General features: G+C 40.3%; 1 protein-coding gene across 1 annotated transcript in view; it reads right to left on the bottom strand.

The window, feature by feature from the left end:
• The window catches only part of LOC126413016 (myrosinase 1-like), a 210,660-nt gene that overhangs the window by 16,598 nt on the left and 173,491 nt on the right, over positions 1-20,571 (bottom strand). The window contains exons 16-18 of the mRNA XM_050082909.1: positions 11,408-11,415; positions 6,632-6,776; positions 4,260-4,408 (exon numbers count right to left, since the gene is read on the bottom strand). Coding sequence (XP_049938866.1) covers positions 4,260-4,408; positions 6,632-6,776; positions 11,408-11,415 — 302 coding nt within the window. The remainder of the gene's footprint in view (positions 1-4,259; positions 4,409-6,631; positions 6,777-11,407; positions 11,416-20,571) is intronic.

Raw genomic sequence — 20,571 nt, 5'->3', positions numbered from 1 at the left:
ATTCATTTCATCAATGTTTTGTGTACTCAGTGAATTCTCAACGGATTTCTTAAGACTCGTTATGTGTTTTGATACTTTTCATGTGATGAACAATTCATAAAATTTGGAAAAATTCGATTTGCTTGAGTTGTTGGTAAAAGTCTAATTGCTCGGTAAATTTATTGCTCGGAAAATTATTGAAAACATGAGACGCCTGTACTAACAGAATTACAGGACTTCATAATTGCCTTTGCCACCCTAATTCATTAATATAACTGCTTTAGGATAATTCTTGATCTTTTATGTCCCACCTGCTTACTAACATATGCTTTTCCGTCAGTTCTTCATATTTTAGTCGTCTTCTCCGGGAACATTCTTGTCTTTAAACTGCGGTGGAGCCTTACTACAACATTTGGGAATGATGGATATTGGATAGTTTCTGCCACAGTGGCTGACTAATACAGCGAACATTATATTACACTTACATTTCAAATGATACCTTGCTCATTGGTAATAACAAGTCGTCTCTTGATCATATTCTTGCTTACTTTAGATCTTACGTTTGTTATTCCGGATAAAGCATTTCCATGTTCTGCATTCCGTTTGTTGTCTACATGACTGAGATAAAATTAAGTTTTGTCACGTGCTTTAAGATTTGTCTCACTGAAATCCTTGCACGCAACAGTACCTCTCTCGGTTGTCGTCCCAAAAAGAGTAGGTTTGTATTGACAGATACCTATTGCTTTTGTTTCGTGTCTGACTTTATATCTCTGTCCAATCTCTCGAACTATTCCTTCCAACTCTGATAATTGGACCACTTTGCGAGGGATAAGAAAACCTTAGAAATAATCAGCATGTAGCCATATCTACATATTAATGTGGGATGTCAATGTAAAATGAATCCTTTGACATCATTACGATTTATCTTGCAGATTAACCATGGTACATGAAACAAACTAACTAACCAGCTTTCTGAAATGCATTATAATGTAGAGGTCATTTACTTTGTATTAAAAACAATTGTTTACTTTTGCTAATATACAGCTCTCTAATTTTGGTTCCCCGAACTAGTCTGTATCACTATTATCACTATCTGTCTGAAATCATCATAAAACAATTACTTCCTCAATGCAGTCCTCATGAAAATATTCTCTTCCATATATGATGCCCTCCAAGGATTGCTACCTTCTGTCTGATGGAGAGGCTCAATACCATTGAAATAGACCATCAGTCGGAGAAGCTTGTGTTAGCTTGCCGAATAGTAAAGGTGAGGCAAGCGGAATGCAGTACAAAAAGTTATAGCGTTCCTTCCAAATTGGACGGCTGACAAGGAGAGGAACGCCTGCGTAGAGGAACCATCGCCAGTTTTGACAAGGGAGTACAGTTCACTTCCAAATTCTCCAAGCTGGTGACTGATGGAACTCCATCAGCGAAAAATGTCGAATGCAAAAGCTCTCAGTCCAGTCTTTGATGTAACAGAAGACCGCAGCTGCTATGTCAAGGAACAATGATTACAGTCACTTGGAGTACACAAGGGTTCGCCACTAAATCAGAAGAAGTTTTTAAAGATACTATAAAAGTAATAGTGTGTATATGAGTTCTAAGGAAGACAAAGACAAAGTTAAAAATTATTGTTTCTGTATGTACAGTAGCACATGAAAGAGAGAGCGACATTTTCCATTAATAATATTTGTAAAGGAAACATTAAATTGTAGGAATAGATCAATAACTTCATCTTACAAGTTGACGTGATTATCAATAGACAAAAGTTTGCAATTATAACAATATGTGTTCCTACTGACGAGTTGAATGACAGGTAGCTAAATTGTTGTGAAGAAAAGTCTATGGTAAACAAAGGAAGTAACCAGAAGGAAGTAATAATAATGCGAGAATTAAATGTAAGAATAGAGCTGATAAGTCATAACAAAATCACTGAAGGAGTCTTACTTGTGCCCAGGGATGGCAAAACTTATCACAATCTTCTGATTGGATGTATATAGAACCTATGAAGGAAACCTGCAAGACGAAGCCGAAGGAGATAAAGTATACATTGTAGTACCAAGAAAAGTAAGGCAAAATGATAGGGGGTGGAAAAATGTTAAATCTCTTAGTCGAAGAAATATCAGCTATGAACACTAAAAAGCAGCTTTGGAATTTCTTGGAATAGTTTTACTAAATTATTAAATGTCGACTCTCCAACTATTGAAAGGAAGAAGACATTAGTTAAAGAAAGGAAGCAGGATGTGTCGTTTAAATTATGCTGTTATAAGTGTCTCTAAGCACAAGTGTCTAACGCAATTTGGGAACCTAAGACCCATCCAGGCTCAGTACTGGTGAATCGTGTAACTTCATACTTTAACAATAAATACCAAAATGTACTTAAAGAGGGCAAAAACTCCATTCTACTTTTGTGTTGTCAGAAGCAAAGGGATACAAGTGATATTTCTCACAAAAATGAAAGAATTGCATACAGTGCACGGTAGTTGTGAAATTGTTGTCACAAATGGATGAAAGTGGAATCTCACTTGGTGTTACTCTCTGGTTAACGAAAAGAAAAATTGTTACAAGATGTCAGAAACAATTAGCACTAAAGAGATACTTATGCATTTGTGTGAAACAAAACTTGACAGAAAAGGCAAATCCCACAAATGTCATCTTGTTTCCTCTGTGCAAGCAATATCTAAAGCATAAGCTTCATAAATCAAATAATCTTCGGAACTTGCTCCCATTAACCCCGTCTATACAACATGAATTCTTCCTTTCGCTTCAACATGAAGGAGGAAAACCGACAAGAACAACAAATTATCATCCACTTGCAGAACTTAAACTAGATGATGAGACTTTATGGAATCAGATTATGAGTAGACTGTTTCTTATTATAAATGCTGTATCAACAAATGCATTATATTTGTGTTGGATTGCAGCGAGTTCAATGTTGTATGTTATCCACTTAAACTTTTTATGATATACTAGAAGATGGACGTGAACCTGGTGGCGCGATAGGTTTTCAATAATGAGATAATACGTATTCTTTCTTATTATGTTTCATACTGTGAATCACAAAAGGCATAGTTTTCATGTAACATGACATAAGGGTTCCGATATAGCTCTAGATATCAATTCCATGATAACTGAATTGATAACAACCAATAATAAAGCATTACAGAGTAAATATAAATCACATCCTTCTTAATTCAAGATATTCTGAGAGCCAAAGGGTTCCAATGCATATAAACTTTTACGAAATGTAATATAAAACTTTTCATTTGTATTGACTTTTTCTTCCAGCACGCAAACGGAAAATGCTACAATGTCTCCTTTTGTCTAATTTACTCGAAATACTCCATTTTACAATCTCAAGACAACTCTGGAATCTGTGAACTTTAACAACGGTTTTTTAAGACTTCAAGCAATGTACTGTTACCCCTGTGCTTCTGACCCTCTCATTTGTTAACCTATAAATAAGTGTATCACACAGTGCCACTACACCGAAGTCACACAAGTCCTGAGGTACCCGCCTGGGATATTACCGCCATCTGTATATGTACATATCGCTTTCCCATGACTATTGTCACCTCACTGAAAATGACTAGTGGCTGAGCTTGAGGAACAATGGTGTCCTAATGGCCTCCCTTAATGCAATTAGAACCATATATTGAGGACGCATCATCACAGTGAATGTGGATAAAATTTTGCAAACAGCTTCGTCTGGGTTACCCACTGTCTCATCTCTTATTTATGTATTATTTAAATGAAGTATTAACGACAAGGGGAAGTAAATAAACTCCGATAGGAGTGTCAGTGCAAGGTGATAAACTAGACCCTTAATCGTAGAAAACTAGGTGATAACTATGGCAATTCAGAGGGAATGCAGGTTTGTAGATAGTCATAAAACGGCTACAGATGCCTCCCAGAAGGGAAAGGAAACGAAACTGACTACCTACAACATGGGTGCCGGATGTCAATGAACCTATTTCCTCCAGAAATCTGCATGGCCGGAAAGGCGGTAAATCATAGAGGTTGGGAAATAAACATCGGCACTGACTGTAGCCATCTTACAAAGACGGCTTGGACGTTGGCTTTACCTCCTGTGTGATGTCCACGCTGCAGTCAGTTGTATAGTCATAATATTTGTCTTGATTCCCGTTCAGGATCGCTAGTTCCTATACCGTAGCCTTGGATGTTGCTTTGATGATAGTGAAGGAGATGCTAAGATAATGTTCGATACACAGTAGGCTACATCTGGTATATTCAAAGACACGGCGCCATCTGAACCTTACCCTGAGCCAAATTGCAGAGCTCACTGGCCACGACTCATTGTAGAACCTGATGACTCCGCTGTCGAGTTCCAACGAAGGTGAGGTACCCGATTCTCCAGGCATGACAAGCGATGTCGTATACGCGTTCAGTCCAAAGAAGTCCGATGAACCTGCGAAATTCGAAAAAACTCATTCGCATCGGAAACATAAAAGTGAATCATTTGGCGTCTTGTAGTCTCGCATCTGTTCCTTGTCGAATAACGGCGTCTCTTACCACTAATACACAGGACCTCTTTTCCGAAATTCGACGTCTGCCACTGTTTTGTATTCGAGTAAAAATCATCAGCCACACCGACTGCAGAGTTCCAGTACAAGAAGACATGGTCGTTCTGCTAACCGGTTTGTCAAAAAAGGCTTAGGACGGAGTAGAGCGTCCGTTGCCTACGTTGACTTTGAGGTGTCACATGACTACACAAGGCGAAACACTCAGAAGTGACTAACGGCATGAGGACAAAATGCCATGGAAGTAACTGCATTAATAATAATTAAACACTATTCGCCGGGCATACAGCATTCAAAAGTAATCTCCCGAAGACCATTGTGTTTGTAAATCTGAAAGGTAAACGACTCCCACCACTGCGATATCACATTGGGGACTGCTTAGGAGGGACTGACGCAACGTCACAGAGCGTAGTTAAGTTTCTTTTATTCGAAGCATGGATTATTAGCAATTTTGAAGTTGCAGAGAAATACGAGTAGAATATAAAAAGAGAGCTGCGCAGGTTACAGTTCTAATGGACTGAGATTACTGACGTAAAATGAAAAAAAAAATCTGATTTCTAAACAGATAAATACAGGGCAATAACAACAGTATAAAAATGTTGTAGTCGATTTTCGTATCGACAGGAATAAATAAGTTGTTGACAGCGTGGAAACACGTTATGTGAATTACTTTTGTGAGGACTGAAACTAAACCAGAACCAAAGATCGTTTTACGAGTTCACATGCCTATATTACAAGGAGCTGAAGAGTACGCGAATCGAAACTATGTCAATATAAAGTGCAACTGATAAAATCTTTCAAATCTGCTGGAAATTTGATGATCGTAGGTGATTAGAATGATATTCACGGAAGTAAACGGAAGGTGGCTGGCATATGTAGAGAAAATAGGATGTAGGAAGTTAATGACAGGGAGAGATGCTGATGGAGATGAGGCTCATGTTTCAAATATTTATAGCGAACATGTTCTTCCAAAATGGCAACACAAGATTATATAGTTGGATAAGATTATGTAGTTGGATAAGAGAGAAATCAACTGGACTAAATCACAATTAGACAGAGATTTTGAAACTAATTTCTATTCGCTCCTCCAGCTCTTGACAAACACGTATACAAAATAACTATGACTGCTTACACTAGCAATCTTTGTCCACTGCGTAAATGATATTTTTGCGAAAATTATATAGTGGCAGGTGAGGATATAAACTTTGAACTATACTGATAGTGAAACACGACATGATAAATTCAGGAGGGAGAAACCAATCGAATTATGCGCCGAAAAGTTACGCTAAAAACGCACGAGAAAACTCTGAAGTAACCCATGTGCTAAATAAAGGGGTCCAAAGTAGTTTTTAGAAAAGACTAGCTCCACATAAACGAAGAGCAGACCTAACAATATCTTGTAGAAATAAGACATTTTGAGATCAGGTCCATTACAAAGTTTGTATTTTAAAACAACAATCATCCACAGGGGAAGTTTAAAAAAATTATTTCAGTCAAACCTCAAAATTCTGTAAAATTCAAATTTTGGTGGCTCTTATTGCTCTCTTGCTTTCCTGGTGGACCTCGTTTTGTAGTCGTTGTTAGTAATAGGCACTGAGGTACACCAAATGTATTTTAATTTCTGAACGAAAAATTTTGTGTCTTAGCCACCGTCATGAGATGAGTGGTTAATGATCATGAGCACACTTGATGATACTAACAAAATCAATCGCCTAAATATAGTTCCTTTCAGAGGCCAACAGCTGACATTAAAACAGCCGATGACAAGAATGTGGATTGTTTTGTACAGTGCGGCTGTTCCTAGTGGACCAAACAACCACGTCACGTACTACCAGTAAAGGAAACTATGTCAAAAAATCAGTAGTATATGTATGGTGGTAAATTACGATGCGTAACAACGCACATACATGAGTTCAATGTGGCCATTACCTTTGAAAATTTCAACAACAATGAGTAGTAGGCGTAAAAAAAAAAAAAAAAAAAAAAAAAAAACAAGTGAATACTCAAGTGCCTCTCCTTCAAGTGAAGCAACAGTAATCCTTAGAGGTCAGCCGACACAGGTTGCGGTGAACATGTTTCCCTCCAGTGATGGCTGCCACAGGGTGACCCACCTCTGATTTCCTGCTTCTCCTCTTCCGTGAAGCTGGGTAGGCGAGACCTGGGTCGACCCTCGGCTCTGCTGTTGTTGTCTACACGTTCCCGCACCACGGCCGGGTAGTCACCGTCGACGTAGATAGGGTGTGCGTACAGCCCCAACTGCAATCAAGTAGTCCCAAATGTTAAACAGTTCCTCCACTTATAAATGTCAATGGACTTCGTGTGTTCTTTACTTTCCCTTCTTGCTAAGTATACAGAAAACCTGTTAAAACTAGCACATTTTCTCAGCTTGTGATTGCATTTCTGATGAATGAGAGAAGAGTAGTGTCTTATTAACGAGTGCGTCATTAACTAAATCGCCATGACGAATGTGTGAGACACACTGAAAGGAACGATTTCTTTCCAGATACATGCAGTTAAAAAAATGGTTCAAATGGCTCTGAGCACTATGGCACTTAACATCTGAGGTCATCAGTTCCCTAGAATTTAGAAGTACTTAAAAAAGGAAAAGTTCAAATGTGTGTGAAATCTTACGGGACTTAACTGCTAAGGTCTTCAGTCCCTAAGCTTACACACTACTTAACATAAATTATCTTAAGGACAAACACACACACCCATGCCCGAGCGAGGACTCGAACCTCCGCCGAGACCAGTCGCACAGCCCATGACTGCAGCGCCTTAGACCGCTCGGCTAATCCCGCGCGGCGAACTACTTAAAACCTAACTAAACTAAGGACATCACACACACCCATGCCCGACGCAGAATTCGAACGTGCGACCGTAGGGTGCAGTCAAAAGATTATAGAATTCTGGAACTATGAAGCAGTGCTTCACTCGAGATAATAACATGCTTACTTACAAAAATGGTTCAAATGGCTCTAAGTACTGTGGGACTTAACATCTGAGGTCATCAGTCCCATAGGCTTAGAACTACTTAAATGTGACTAACCTAAGGACATCACACACATCCAGGCCCGTGGCAGGATTCGAACCTGCGACCGTAGCAGCAGCGGGGCTCCGGACTGAAGCGCCTAGAACCGCTCGGTCACAACGGCAGGCGCTTGCATACAGGTTGTTCGAAAATTTCGTTACAGAATTTTAGGGCTCGTGGTGGGAGTGAGTAGGTAATATTTTGCATTAGAACCAATATCCGGAAACGTACCGTTTCCGCGCTACAACCATTTGAAAACATGTTGGTAACGCTATCACTTTTACCGGTAATTGATTACGGATGACCCACTTGTTTTTGAGTTACACTCATTAACAGCCGATGAAACTGCTCTTGTCCTTGTTGACGGGTTCTCTTCAACGTTATTCTGTACAACGTCTTCCACTACGGGTGTGTAGCCTCTCTTTGGAACACCACAGTCATGCCTGCTGACAATGAAGGTACCCATTTCTCGAAACCATAGCATAATTGTGGCCAAAAGGGTACCAGATGGAATATAAAGTTGTGGAGAATGATCTTGATAAAGGCGAAAGCAGCTCTTTCATTACCGTAAGCTTCGCTATTAAGATGGCTAATATCGATGAATTCTGCAGACGTATAATCAACCATATTGCTTTAACTCTCACAAACACGTGAATGAGGTTCGAGCCAGGTCAGAGAAGTAGGACAGATGAAAATTGACATCAACCGATTCAACGTAACGACGCCCCTCCGTGACTAACCTGCTGAATACCTACGTATCAGACATATTTTCAAACGGCTGCAGCACAGAAATAGTACGATTTCAGGCATAGTTTTCTCTTCAAAATGTTATGTATCCTCTCCCCTCTACAGGTCCTAGGAGTCTGTAATGCGAATTTCCGAACACCGTGCATATTAACAAAGAAATAGAACAGCTTTATTCCGGGAATCGTAAGGACAAACACGTGCAAATATAAACAAAGATTAACTGATGAATCTCCTAAAGATGTTAATTTAGGTCTGTTATACTATTCGATAAACTACTCCAGTGATTAGTAGGCAGCATTTTAGTCGCAGTTCTTTCATACCACACTTGTGATCTGATGCCATCAGGTGTCACAATTTCATTTATGTACAGAATTTTATCCAAATAAGAAAGGCAGTGGGACTTATGAACAGAATTGGACTTAAATGACGAAAAGTGCATTTGTTAGTGCAGAATGTCTGCATACCAGAACCAGAGGCAATGATATTGAAAGCATGACGTAATCAAGATGGCGCTGGTCGAATATTGAAAAATGTAAAATGCACACATACACACACACACACACACACACACACACACACACACACACACACACACAAAGAAATACAATGATTACAGCGTGAACTGACAGGTTAAGCAGCAATTCTGAATACGTAAAGTTCGATTTCTGTAAGGCACAGCGCAAAATCAAATTAATTATTTACCACATCTAAGTCGTTCTATAGTACTGTGACACCATATTCACTCATAGTCCAAAAGGTCTGCAAAAATTTGTAACAAATACAGAAATTTCACCGGGCGTTGAGGCCGAGCGGTTCTAGGCGCTTCAGTCGGCACCACACTGCTGCACGGTCGCAGGTTCGAATCCTGCCTCGGGCATGGATGTGTGTGATGTCCTTAAGTTACTTAGGTTTAAGTAGATCTAAGTCTATGGGAGTGATGACCTCCGATGTTAAGCCCCATAGTGCTTAGAGCCATTTGAACCATTTTTGAACAAAAAGTTCAGTGTTTATATCAAACGCCACAATGTTAAAAATGGTTCAAATGGCTCTGAGCACTATGGGACTCAACATCTGTGGTCATAAGTCCCCCAGAACTTAGAACTACTTAAACCTAACTAACCTAAGGACATCACATACATCCATGCGCGAGGCAGGATTCGAACCTGCGAACGTAGCGGTCACGCGGTTCCAGACCGAAGCGCCTTTAACCGCACGGCCACACCGGCCGGCGCCACTATGTTACCTCCACTAAAGTAATATACTGTATTTTAAATCAAATTAATATGTTTTCCGGACATAATTTATTCTACAATGCTTATGGGACATTTAATCGTTCCTGTGATGTCCAAATGTCTGTAACAATTCTTCAGCAACGTAAAGACTGCAATTATTTCGTCAAGTATCGCAACTTTTGCTTCACAGACACACATACACATATGTTCATTAGACTTTCGATGAATTCAGCATGATTGCGAAGTCTCAAATAAAGTGCTCTGACACTAATCATGAATAGAACTATAGTTTTGTAACTGTAGAGTTGTTGTCTAATTTTGGAACCCACACTCCCTTAAAAGAAGTCAAAGCAAGCAAAGCGATAATGAAGGCTTATTGAAACAATTTTTCCTTTGCTGGTGGTATGTAGAAGAGATAATATCCGACAATGGCTCACACCTCCCGTGCCAGAAAAGAATTTCAGCGATGAAAGCAAATCAAACCTATATTTCTTGATGACAGAATCAGTTGCCACATGAGCCAATGTCTCTTCGCTGATGTTGGTACCAAAAATTAAACACCCACCTGATAAGTAAAGCAGTTCCAGCCATGCTATAAATTGAGGCACCACGAGATTGTGGAACTTGCCCTCTGTTACAACCGAAAGAAAGAGGACAGACGGAAAATAAGGGATAAATTTTCACATCTCAGAAATTTTCAGGTGGTACAGAACGCTCTTGTTGGGTCACACTGTCTATCACGCAGATATAGATCCGATATTCATATGTTTTTGATGTCTAATGCAGTCAGTATCGAGCAAACGAATTGCTAAACAGAATGCCAAAGACACTGAGACACTTCGAAGAACTCCCATGGAATACAAAGTATCTCTACAATCAAGCATTTCAAAGGGTAGAGTGCTCAAGATTTGGGACAAAAAGAGAGGTAGCTTTTTGTTCTTACTTCTTATATACAAATCTTAAGGGAAGTCTTATCAGATATATTTCTTTGTGTATGTGTGTGTGTGTGTGTGTGTGTGTGTGTGTGTGTGTGTGTGTGTGTGTGTGTGTGTGTGTGTTTATTTGTGTATACAGCTAGTCCAATGGAGGGAGCAGACAAGAATCCTGCTCTTTCGTGTAGGAATACTGCCTGAATCGTGAGCTTGTGATGATGTTAGGCAATTTTCTTGGCTACTGTCAGTCACGACATTAGGACTACCTAGTCTTTCTATCATGGGGTTGTGTCTGCACTGGAAGCATAGTGGTAAGGAGTGACAAGATAAGAAACTTTCACGCTCTTAGGTGTAAGAATACAACCTCAAGTGTGAGCTTGTGATTATGTTAGACCATTTTTGGCTAACGTTCGTCATAAAATTCTACTAAATAGTAGATCCTGTGTTGTTTTGATATAGCTACATTTCGGCTGCACTATATGTTGGTGACAATGAAAATCTGTGCTGCACCAAGATTCCTACCCATAACTTCTGCTTAATGCGTATTGTGACCTTGACTGTCTTGCCTGTCCGAGTACACTTCTGGTGCCATCCCAAAGTTCCGTGTCCTAGATGCCGCCTACAGCCTTCCTCACACAGATGCTGTGAGTCCCATACAGGAAGAGAAGTGTGTTCAAAGTCGAAGCCCAGTTGTTAGGCGTTCAGTACTAAATTGAAATGCCTGGGTCCTTCAGACAAGCGTGCACGTCTGAAGCAACAGGTACTGCAGTCATCGGCAGCCATATGAAATACGAGAATCATATCCGCATTAGCGAATATGCCTAATCTTTGGCTATACTACCTATTAGTGACAATGAAAAGTTGTGCCGGGCTGGGAGTCAAACTGAATCTTCTGCTTGATGCACACCTTGAGCACCACGTGCACCGAATCATGCTCCCCGGACTGACCCAGTACTCTTGTCCACATCCTACACTCGCACTGACACCGTGAGTCCCATATAGGACGAGGCGTCTGATTAAAGCCAAAGCCCAGTTATTAGACATGAAAATCTAAATTGCAGTGCCTGTGTTATTTTAATGTACTTTGCAATGTCCTTATATCTGAATGATGTATTTTGCGATGTCCTTCAGATATAAATGCATGTCTGAAAGAACAGGCACTGCAGCTATCAACAGACGTATGTTGTTCAGTATTTCATGCCTAACTGGGTTTCGACTATAATCATACGTCTCTTCCTGTACAGGACTCACTGCATGCAAATATTGTTCTGGTATTTCATACGGCTGTCGATCGCTTCAATGCTTCTTCTTTGAGACAAGCATGCATAATTGTTGGAAGGACATTGCAAAGTAAATTACAACAACACGGACATTGCAGTTTAGGTTTTCATGCCTAAGAACTGGGCTTCGTCTAATCATACGTCTCATCCTGTAAGGGCATCACAGTACCTGTTTGAGAGTAGAAAATGGATGACAGAAGTGACTCTTTGAAATTTCGGTCAGTCAGTGGAGCACGTCAGGGTAGTCGAGGTAGTTAACACGACCATTCGCATCCAGTGGAAGATCAACGATCCTGTCCCGGCCCGGAATACATTTTGATTGCTACCAGTGCATACTGCAGCCAAAGCTTGGGCATTTTCATAAGTGCTGATATTGTTCCCATACGTCACGAAATTTATTATTCCTTGTCTTTTTTACTGTGAGTTAGTGTTTCCAATAGATTAATAAATGTTTCGGTGCCTTGATTGTAGACATCGATTTTGATACTCTATCCTGTGCAGGGTACTTCGTGTCCGTATAACCACTGCAAGCCACATCCTTCTGAATGTTATTAGAATTTTCATCTCTTGGTGTCCCTTTACGATTTTTACCCTCCACGCTGCCCTCCAGTACTAAATTGGTGATCCCTTGATGCCTCAGGACGTGTCCTACCAACCGATCACTTCCTCTACTCAAGTTGCGTCACAAATTCCTCTTCTTCCCAATTCTGTTGAGTACTTCCTGATTAGTTACGTGATCTACCTGTCTAAATGGCTCTGAGCACTATGGGTCTTAACATCTGAGGTCATCAGTCACCTGGAGCTTAGAACTACATAAACCTAATTAACCTAATGACATCACACACATCCATGCCCGAGGCAGGATTCGAACCTGCGACCGTAGCAGTCGCGCGGTTCCGGACTACAGCGCCCAGAACCGCATGGCCACCGCGGCCGGCCCTACCTGTCTAATATTCAGCATTCTTTTGTAGCACCACACTTCGAAAGCTTCTACTCTCTTCTCGTCAAAACTATTTAACGTCCATATTTCACTTCCATACAGGGCTGCACTCCATACAAATACTTTCAGAAAAGACTACCTGACAGTTAAATCTATGAACGATGTTAACTAATTTCTCTTCTTCAGAAACGCTTTTCTTGCCTTAACCAGTCTACAGTTTATATCCTGTCTACTTCGACAATCATCAGTTATTTTGCTCCCCAAATAGCAAAACTCATCTACTACTTTAAGTGTCTCATTTCATAATCTAATTCCCACAGCATCACATGATTTAATTTGACTACATTCCATTACCCTCTTTCTGCTTTTGTTGATGTTCATCTCATATCCTCCATTCAAGACACTGTCCGTTCCGTTCAACTGCTCTTTCACATCATTTGCTGTCTCTGTCAGAATTACAGCGTTGTCGGCAAACCTCAAATTTTTTATTTTTACCCCATGAATTTTAATTCCTACTCCACATTTTTCTTTTGTTTCCTTTACTGCTTGCTCAGTACACAGATTGAATAACACCAGGGATACGCTACAGCCCTGTCTCACTCCCAACTCTGCCGCTGCTTCCCTTACATGCCCCTCGAATCTTATAAATGTCAGTCTGGTGTCTGTACACAGCCTTTCGTTCCCTGTATTTGACTACGACCACTTTCAGAATTTGAAAGAGAGTATTCCAGTGTGATGAGTATAGTCTTGAAACGGTTAAAGTGAACATGGATTCTAACCAGTAATTAACTCATATGTATAACCATTAAACAATATTCGTTTGAACACGCATGTAGGTATGGAAGAGGAGGTTGCTTACATCTTGGAATAAGGTACTGACGCGGTAGCACAAAGTAATTTCGTGATATAATAACCACTGTTACATTTAAGACAGCTCTAGTATCTACATCGTGTTATTCGTTTGCGAACAGAGATAGTCCAACCGATTAAATGATTAAAACATTGGTAATAAAGACGTATAGGCTTCACAGGTAGGTAGATGGGCAGAAAAAGGCAGACGAGTAAGATAGAAAGTAAAATAGGGAGTAATGAAAGAGAAATAGACTAATTAGTCAGACAGCGCTACTATGCAATATCAGTCGACCGCTAAGACTGCTTTATTGACGCAGTTATGATTACGGCAAAAGTACGTAAAAATAGAAATTCCAAAAAACGTTTTTTTTAAAGTTTGTTTGTTGAAAAGAACGAGCCTCCAAGAAAATTGATCTAAAGGAAATCTTTCGGGCATACCCCGAGCACCATCACAGATAGCCAATCCATCTGCCACCAGAGTTCACGAAGCGAAAGTAGCAATACCACAACATACATATCTGCCTCCTTCAAGTTCATTCTTCGAAATAACTTCAATGAACATTGAAGGACTCTTTTGCTCTAAGAAGTTACTGTTATCTGACCTATGCAAATATCTCAAAATTGATCGTATAAGTGTACAAGAGACCCATAGAGGAGTGAGTGATAGACGCCAAAAACTGAAAGATGAAACTCATAACAGGAAGACTTCAAAACCAATACGACAGTGCAATACTCATCAAACGGAGTATGCATGTACGACGTTCGAACTTAAATAGTGGCAACTATTTATTCACAACCGATACAAAAGAGTTACATATTTGCATCTGTTACGGTCCTTCAAAGTAGTCACCAACGTTGTGTAGAACTCCGTTGCCAGCGATGTGGAAGGCGCAGTATACTGTAAGCAGAGCCAGTTCCGTTGATGGTGCGAATGGAGCGGTCTACTGCCTGTCGAATCTCCGGAACAGTTCTGAAGCGAATGCCACGAAGTGGTCCCTTCATCTTCGGAATCAAATGGAAGTCACAAGAACTTAAATCCGGTGATTATGGTGGGTAGTACAGTACGTCCCAGTCCCATCGAGCGACCAGAGCAGACACAGCTGGCGCTGTATGCTTTTCCACATTGTTGTGAAAAATAGTGGGTGGTTTACGAAGAAAGTGTCACCGCTTCTTTCGCAAAGCTGGTCGCAGATGATGCTCCAAAAACGAACAGTAATACTGTGCACTGACGGTCTGCCGTGGAGAAGCGTAATGCATTACGATAACACCCTCACAGTCGTACAGGAGAATCACCATAACTTTCACCATATTGGGGCTATGACGCATTTTCGACTTTCGTGGAGACCCATAATGACGCCATTCATTGGAGTAGCTTTCAATCTAGATCCAGCTCCGTTCTTCCTGGTTCGAAAACGTAGTGACACCGTTACGTTAGACCGCTAGCTCACAAGTGACTGTGTTTCCCACAGCAGGGGCGTCCGTCTAAAAGTGGGCGGGTAAAACACAGTAAGGTAGTTGCAGAAACGATTGGTATTGTAGTTGTAAATTATCGTAGCTGTGTTGGGAAAGAACCAGAGCTGCTAGATCTAATAAGAAGCACTGAAGCTCAAATTGTTGTAGGTACTGAGAGCTGGCTAACGCCGGAAATAAGTTCAGCCGAAATTTTTTCAAACGATCTAACAGTGTTCAGAAAGGATAGATTAAATACAATTGGTGGCGGGGTATTTATTGCTGTCAGAGGTAGTTTGCCTTGTAGCGAAATTGAAGTAGATAGTTCATGTGAAATAGTATGGGTAGAGGGTTATACCTGACAATCGGACTAAACTATTAATTGGAGCGTTTTACCGACTCACCGACTCAGAAGACATAGTTGCTGAACAGTTCAAAGAAAACTTGAGTCTCATTTCAAATAAGTACCCCGTTCATACAATTATAGTCGCTGGGGACTTCAATCTACCTTCGATACGCTGGAAAAATTATACTTTTAAAGCCGGCGGCAGGCATAAAACATCATCGGAAATTGTACTGAATGATTTCTCAGAAAATTATTTAGAACAATTAGTTCATGAGCCCACTCGAAGCTTAAATGGTTGCGAAAGCATACTTGACCTTCTAGCAACAAATAATCCTGGACAAATAGTGAGTGGGGTGACGAATACAGGGATTAGCGTCCTCAAGGAAGTTTCTGCTAGGCTGAATACCGTAACACCTACAACCATCAAAAAGAAACGCAAAGTATATCTATTTTAAAAAAGCTGATAAAAATGCTCTTAACGCCTTTTTAAGAGACAGTCTTCACTCCTTCCAATCTGATCATGTAAGTGTAGAAAAGTTGTGGAATGTTTTCAAAGAGATAGTATCAACAGCAGGTGAGAGATATGTACAACATAAATTAATAAGTGATGGTACTGATCCCCCATGGTACACAAAATGGGTCAGACCGTTGTTGCAGAAGCAACGAAAAAAGCATGCCAAATTTAAAAGAACGCAAAATCCCCAAGTTTGCCAAAGTTTTACAGAAGTTCGAAATATAGCGCGCACTTCAATGCGAGATGCTTTTAATAATTTCCACAACGAAATTCTGTCTCGAGATCTGGCAGAGAACCCAAAGAGATATGGTCATACATAAAGCACAACAGTGGAAAGACGCAATCAATACCTTCACTGCGCGATAGCAACGGTGAAGTCACCGATGACAGTGCCACTAAAGCAGAGTTATCAAACATGGTTTTCAGAAACTCTCTCATCAAAGAAGACGAAGTAAATATTCGTGAATTCCAATGAAGAACAACTGCCAAGATGAGAAACATAGAAGTAGATATCCTCGGTGCAGCAAAGCAGCTTAAATCACTTAATAAAGGCAAGGCCTCCGGTCCAGATTGTATACTAGACAGGTTCCTCTCAGAGTATGCTGATAAAATAGCTCCATATTTAGCAATTATATACAACCCCTCGCTCACAGAAAGATCCGTACCTAAAGACTGGGAAATTGGTCAAGTCACACCAATACCCAAAAAGGGAAGTAGGAGTAATCCGCTGAATTACAGGCCTATATTACTAACGTCGATTTGCAGTAGGATTTTAGAACATATATTGTATTCGAACATTATGAAGTACCTCGAAAAAAACGATTTATTGGCATATAGTCAGCACGGATTCAGAAAATATCATTCTTGTGAAACACAACTAGCTCTTTATACTCATTAAGTAATAAGTGCTATTGAAAGGGGATGTCAAATTGATTCCATATTTTTAGATATCCAGAAGGCTTTCGACACCGTTCCTCACAAGCGTCTTCTAATCAAACTGCGTGCCTACGGAGTTATCGCCTTAGTTGTGCGATAGGATTCGTGATTTCCTGTCAGAACGGTCGAAGGTCGTAGTAACAGACTGAAAGTCATCGAGTAAAACAGAAGTAATATCAGGCGTTCCCCAAGGAAGTGTTATAGGCCCTCTATTGTTCCTGATCTATATTAACGACATCGGAGACAATCTGAATAGTCGTCTTAGATTGTTTGCAGATTATGCTGTCATTTACCGTCTTGTAAGGTCATCAGATGATCAAAATGATTTGCAAAATGATTTAGATAAGAAATCTGTAGTGTGCGAAAAGCGGCAATTGACCCTGAATAAAGAAAAGTGTGAATTTATTCACGTGAGTACTAATAGAAATCAGCTAAATTTCTATTACGCGACAAGTCACACAAATCTTAAGGCTGTAAATTCAACTAAATACTTAGGGAGTACAATTACAAATAACTTAAATTGGAACGATCACATAGATAATATTGTGGGTAGAGAAAACCAAAGACTGCGATTCATTGGCAGAACACTTAGAAGGTGCAGCAGGTCTACCAAAGAGACTGCTTACACTACGCTTGTCCGCCCTATTCTGAAGTATTGTTGTGCGGTGTGGGATCCGCATCAGCTGGGACTGACGGATGAGATCGAGAAAGTACAAAGAATGGCAGCTCGTTTTGTATTATCTCGAAATAGGGGAGATAGTGTCACAGACATGATACGTGAATTGGAGTGGCAATCATTAAAACAAAGGCGTTTTTCGTTGCGACGGGATCTTCTCACGAAATTTCAATCACCAGTTTTCTCATCCTATTTCGAAAACATTCTTTTGGCACCCACCTACATAGGGAGAAATGATCATCACGATAAAATAAGTGAAATCAGGGTTCGCACAGAAAAATATAAGTGCTCGTTTTTCCCGAATGCCGTTCGAGACTGGAACGGTTGAGAGACAGCATGAAAGTGGTTCACTGAACACTCTGCCAGGCACTTTATTGCGAATAGCAGAGTAATCACGTAGATGTAGATGTAGATGTAGATTGTGCGCACGCCGGTGACGTGGGACGGGAGAGTCCATTTGCTCGGAGGTAAGGTACGTATGTTAACAACGTGTGCTATCAGCGACAATAGAAGATTCCATTGCACAGTGTCTCCACAACAGTGTTGCCATTATTTACGTTCCAACCCACGTACAAAGCCTTCCTGAAAGACAAATAACACAGATACTGAAATCCTCACCAGGACAGGAGTGCTACAGTGTCACATTGTACTACTAACCACCAAAAAGTTTTGAAATTTTTGAAACCAACCAATTTTTGCCATAGCAGCAACTGCCTAAGCCAAAACGGTGAAGGACTAGAACTGTGGACAGAAGGCCCTAATCTCCTTTAACAGCTGTAAACGGCATAGGGGATAGAATGCGGGCAATTTGTTTATCATGGAAACTCGTTACCAACATGTCATGAGACTGATAGAAGAACCCACATCCAAAACTTAACATCAACCAGTTACATCTAAACTTAGAAGGTCTGTGACACTGGAAAATTTTTCAGTGAAACGAAATGTGGAATGATGTAGACCTAGAACTAGTCCAAGAGATAACGGAGTTGGAAGCGACACCGGAAAACTATATGGTTTCTGTAGACCTAAGAGAATATCGCGTACGTGGCGCCGGACACAAGCCAAATAACTACATATTGTTTACCGTGAGAATTTCGGGAAATATCTCTTTACTGTAGTCCCCACAAATGCCAGCAAAGCACTAATGGCATCGATGAGTGACAAAAGAAACTCGAATGAAGCAGGCGTTAAGGATCCGGATCTGAAACAATATAACGGATGTGGATGGAAAATAATAAGTAATATCGTCAATTATCTGATGTCGCGGATGCTACACCAAACGTAGTAGCACACCAGCCCTTAATAAATGGGCAAATAAAAAGTAAAATAAAAACACGATCAACAGCACGAAAAAGGAAAGCACACAACCTGAGAGGAGATCCAACGTTCAATGCAGCAGAACTGATAGCAGTAGTAAATCGGATGCAGGAAAATGAAGCCTGATTAACGTTTAGATGAAACATTTTGGACAGGCAACTAAGGAGTCGTTACTAAAAATATTCATTATCTGGTTTTGAGACTACTGGATGCTGCGAGTATGCAAGAATGATCATGTAGTGGTTTTGTTTGAACCTGGGAAGGAACATGCAGATCCCTCGCAATTCCGGCTGGTGTCTCACCTACGCCATTTGCATAAAATTTTTGAAAGAACGTTTATGAGGGAGTAGAAGAAAAAATAAACAGCGGCGTATGACTCACTCGATCACAAAAAATTACTAAGAAAATTGTATAAATTAACGATAGACTATGGGCGCATAGTTAGATATAGTGGGAATTAGTGAAGTTCGGTGGCACGAGGAACAAGACTTTCAGTCAGGCGAATATAGGGTTATAAATACAAAATCAAAACGGGGGAATGCCTACCACAGTAGTGCAAGTTTATATGCCAACTAGCTCTGCAAATGACGAAGAAATTGAAGAAATGTATGACGAAATAAAAGAAATTATTCAGATAGTGAAGAGAGACGAAAATTTAATAGTCATGGGTGACTGGAATTCGGTAGTAGGAAAAGGAAGAGAAGGAAACGTAGTAGGTGAATATGGATTGGGGGGAAGAAATGAAAGAGGAAGCCGTCTGGTAGAATTTTGCACAGAGTACAACTTAATGATAGCTAACACTTGATTCAAGAATCATAAAAGAAGGTTGTATACGTGGAAGAAGCCTGGAGATACTGAGAGGTTTCAGATAGATTATATAATGGTAAGACAGAGATTTAGGAACCAAGTTTTAAATTATAAGACGTTTCCAGGGGCAGATGTGGACTCTGACCACAATCTATTGGTTATGAACTGTAGATTAAAACTGAAGAAACTGCAAAAAGGTGGGAATTTAATGAGATGGGACCTGGATAAACTGAAAGAACCAGAGGTTGTACAGAGTTTCAAGGAGAGCATAAGGGAACAATTGACAGGAATGGGGGAAAGAAATACAGTAGAAGAAAAATGGGTAGCTTTGAGGGATGAAGTAGTGAAGACAGCAGAGGATAAAGTAGGTAAAAAGACGAGGGCTAGTAGAAATCCTTGGGTAACAGAAGAAATATTGAACTTAATTGATCAAAGGAGAAAATATCAAAGTGCAGTAAATGAAGCAGGCAAAAAGGAATACAAACGTCTCAAAACTGAGATCGACAAGAAGTGCAAAATGGCTAAGCAGGGATGGCTGGAGGACAAATGTAAGGATGTAGAGGCTTGTCTCACCAGGGGTAAGATAGACACTGCCTACAGGAAAATTATAAAGCCCTTTGGAGAAAAGAGAACCACTTGTATGAATATAAAGAGCTCAAATGGAAACCCAGTTCTAAGCAAAGAACTGAAAGCAGAAAGGTGGAAGTAGTATAAAGAGGGTCTATACAAGGGCGATGTACTTGTGGACAATATTATGGAAATGGAAGAGGATGTAGATGAAGATGAAAGGGGAGATATGATACTGCGTGAATAGTTTGCCAGAGCACTGAGAGACCTGAGTCGAAACAAGGCCCCGGGAGTAGAACTACTGACAGCCTTGGGAGAGCCAGTCCTGACAAAACTCTACCATCTGGTGAGCAAGATATATCAGACAGGCGAAATACCCTCAGACTTCGAGAAGAATATAATAATTCCAATCCCAAAGAAAGCAGGTG

Source organism: Schistocerca serialis, chromosome 7 (assembly GCF_023864345.2).
Source record: "Schistocerca serialis cubense isolate TAMUIC-IGC-003099 chromosome 7, iqSchSeri2.2, whole genome shotgun sequence".
NCBI classification, from domain to species: domain Eukaryota; kingdom Metazoa; phylum Arthropoda; class Insecta; order Orthoptera; family Acrididae; genus Schistocerca; species Schistocerca serialis.
The sequence above is the reverse complement of the archived record's forward strand: the minus strand, read 5'-3'. Positions and strand labels throughout refer to the sequence as shown.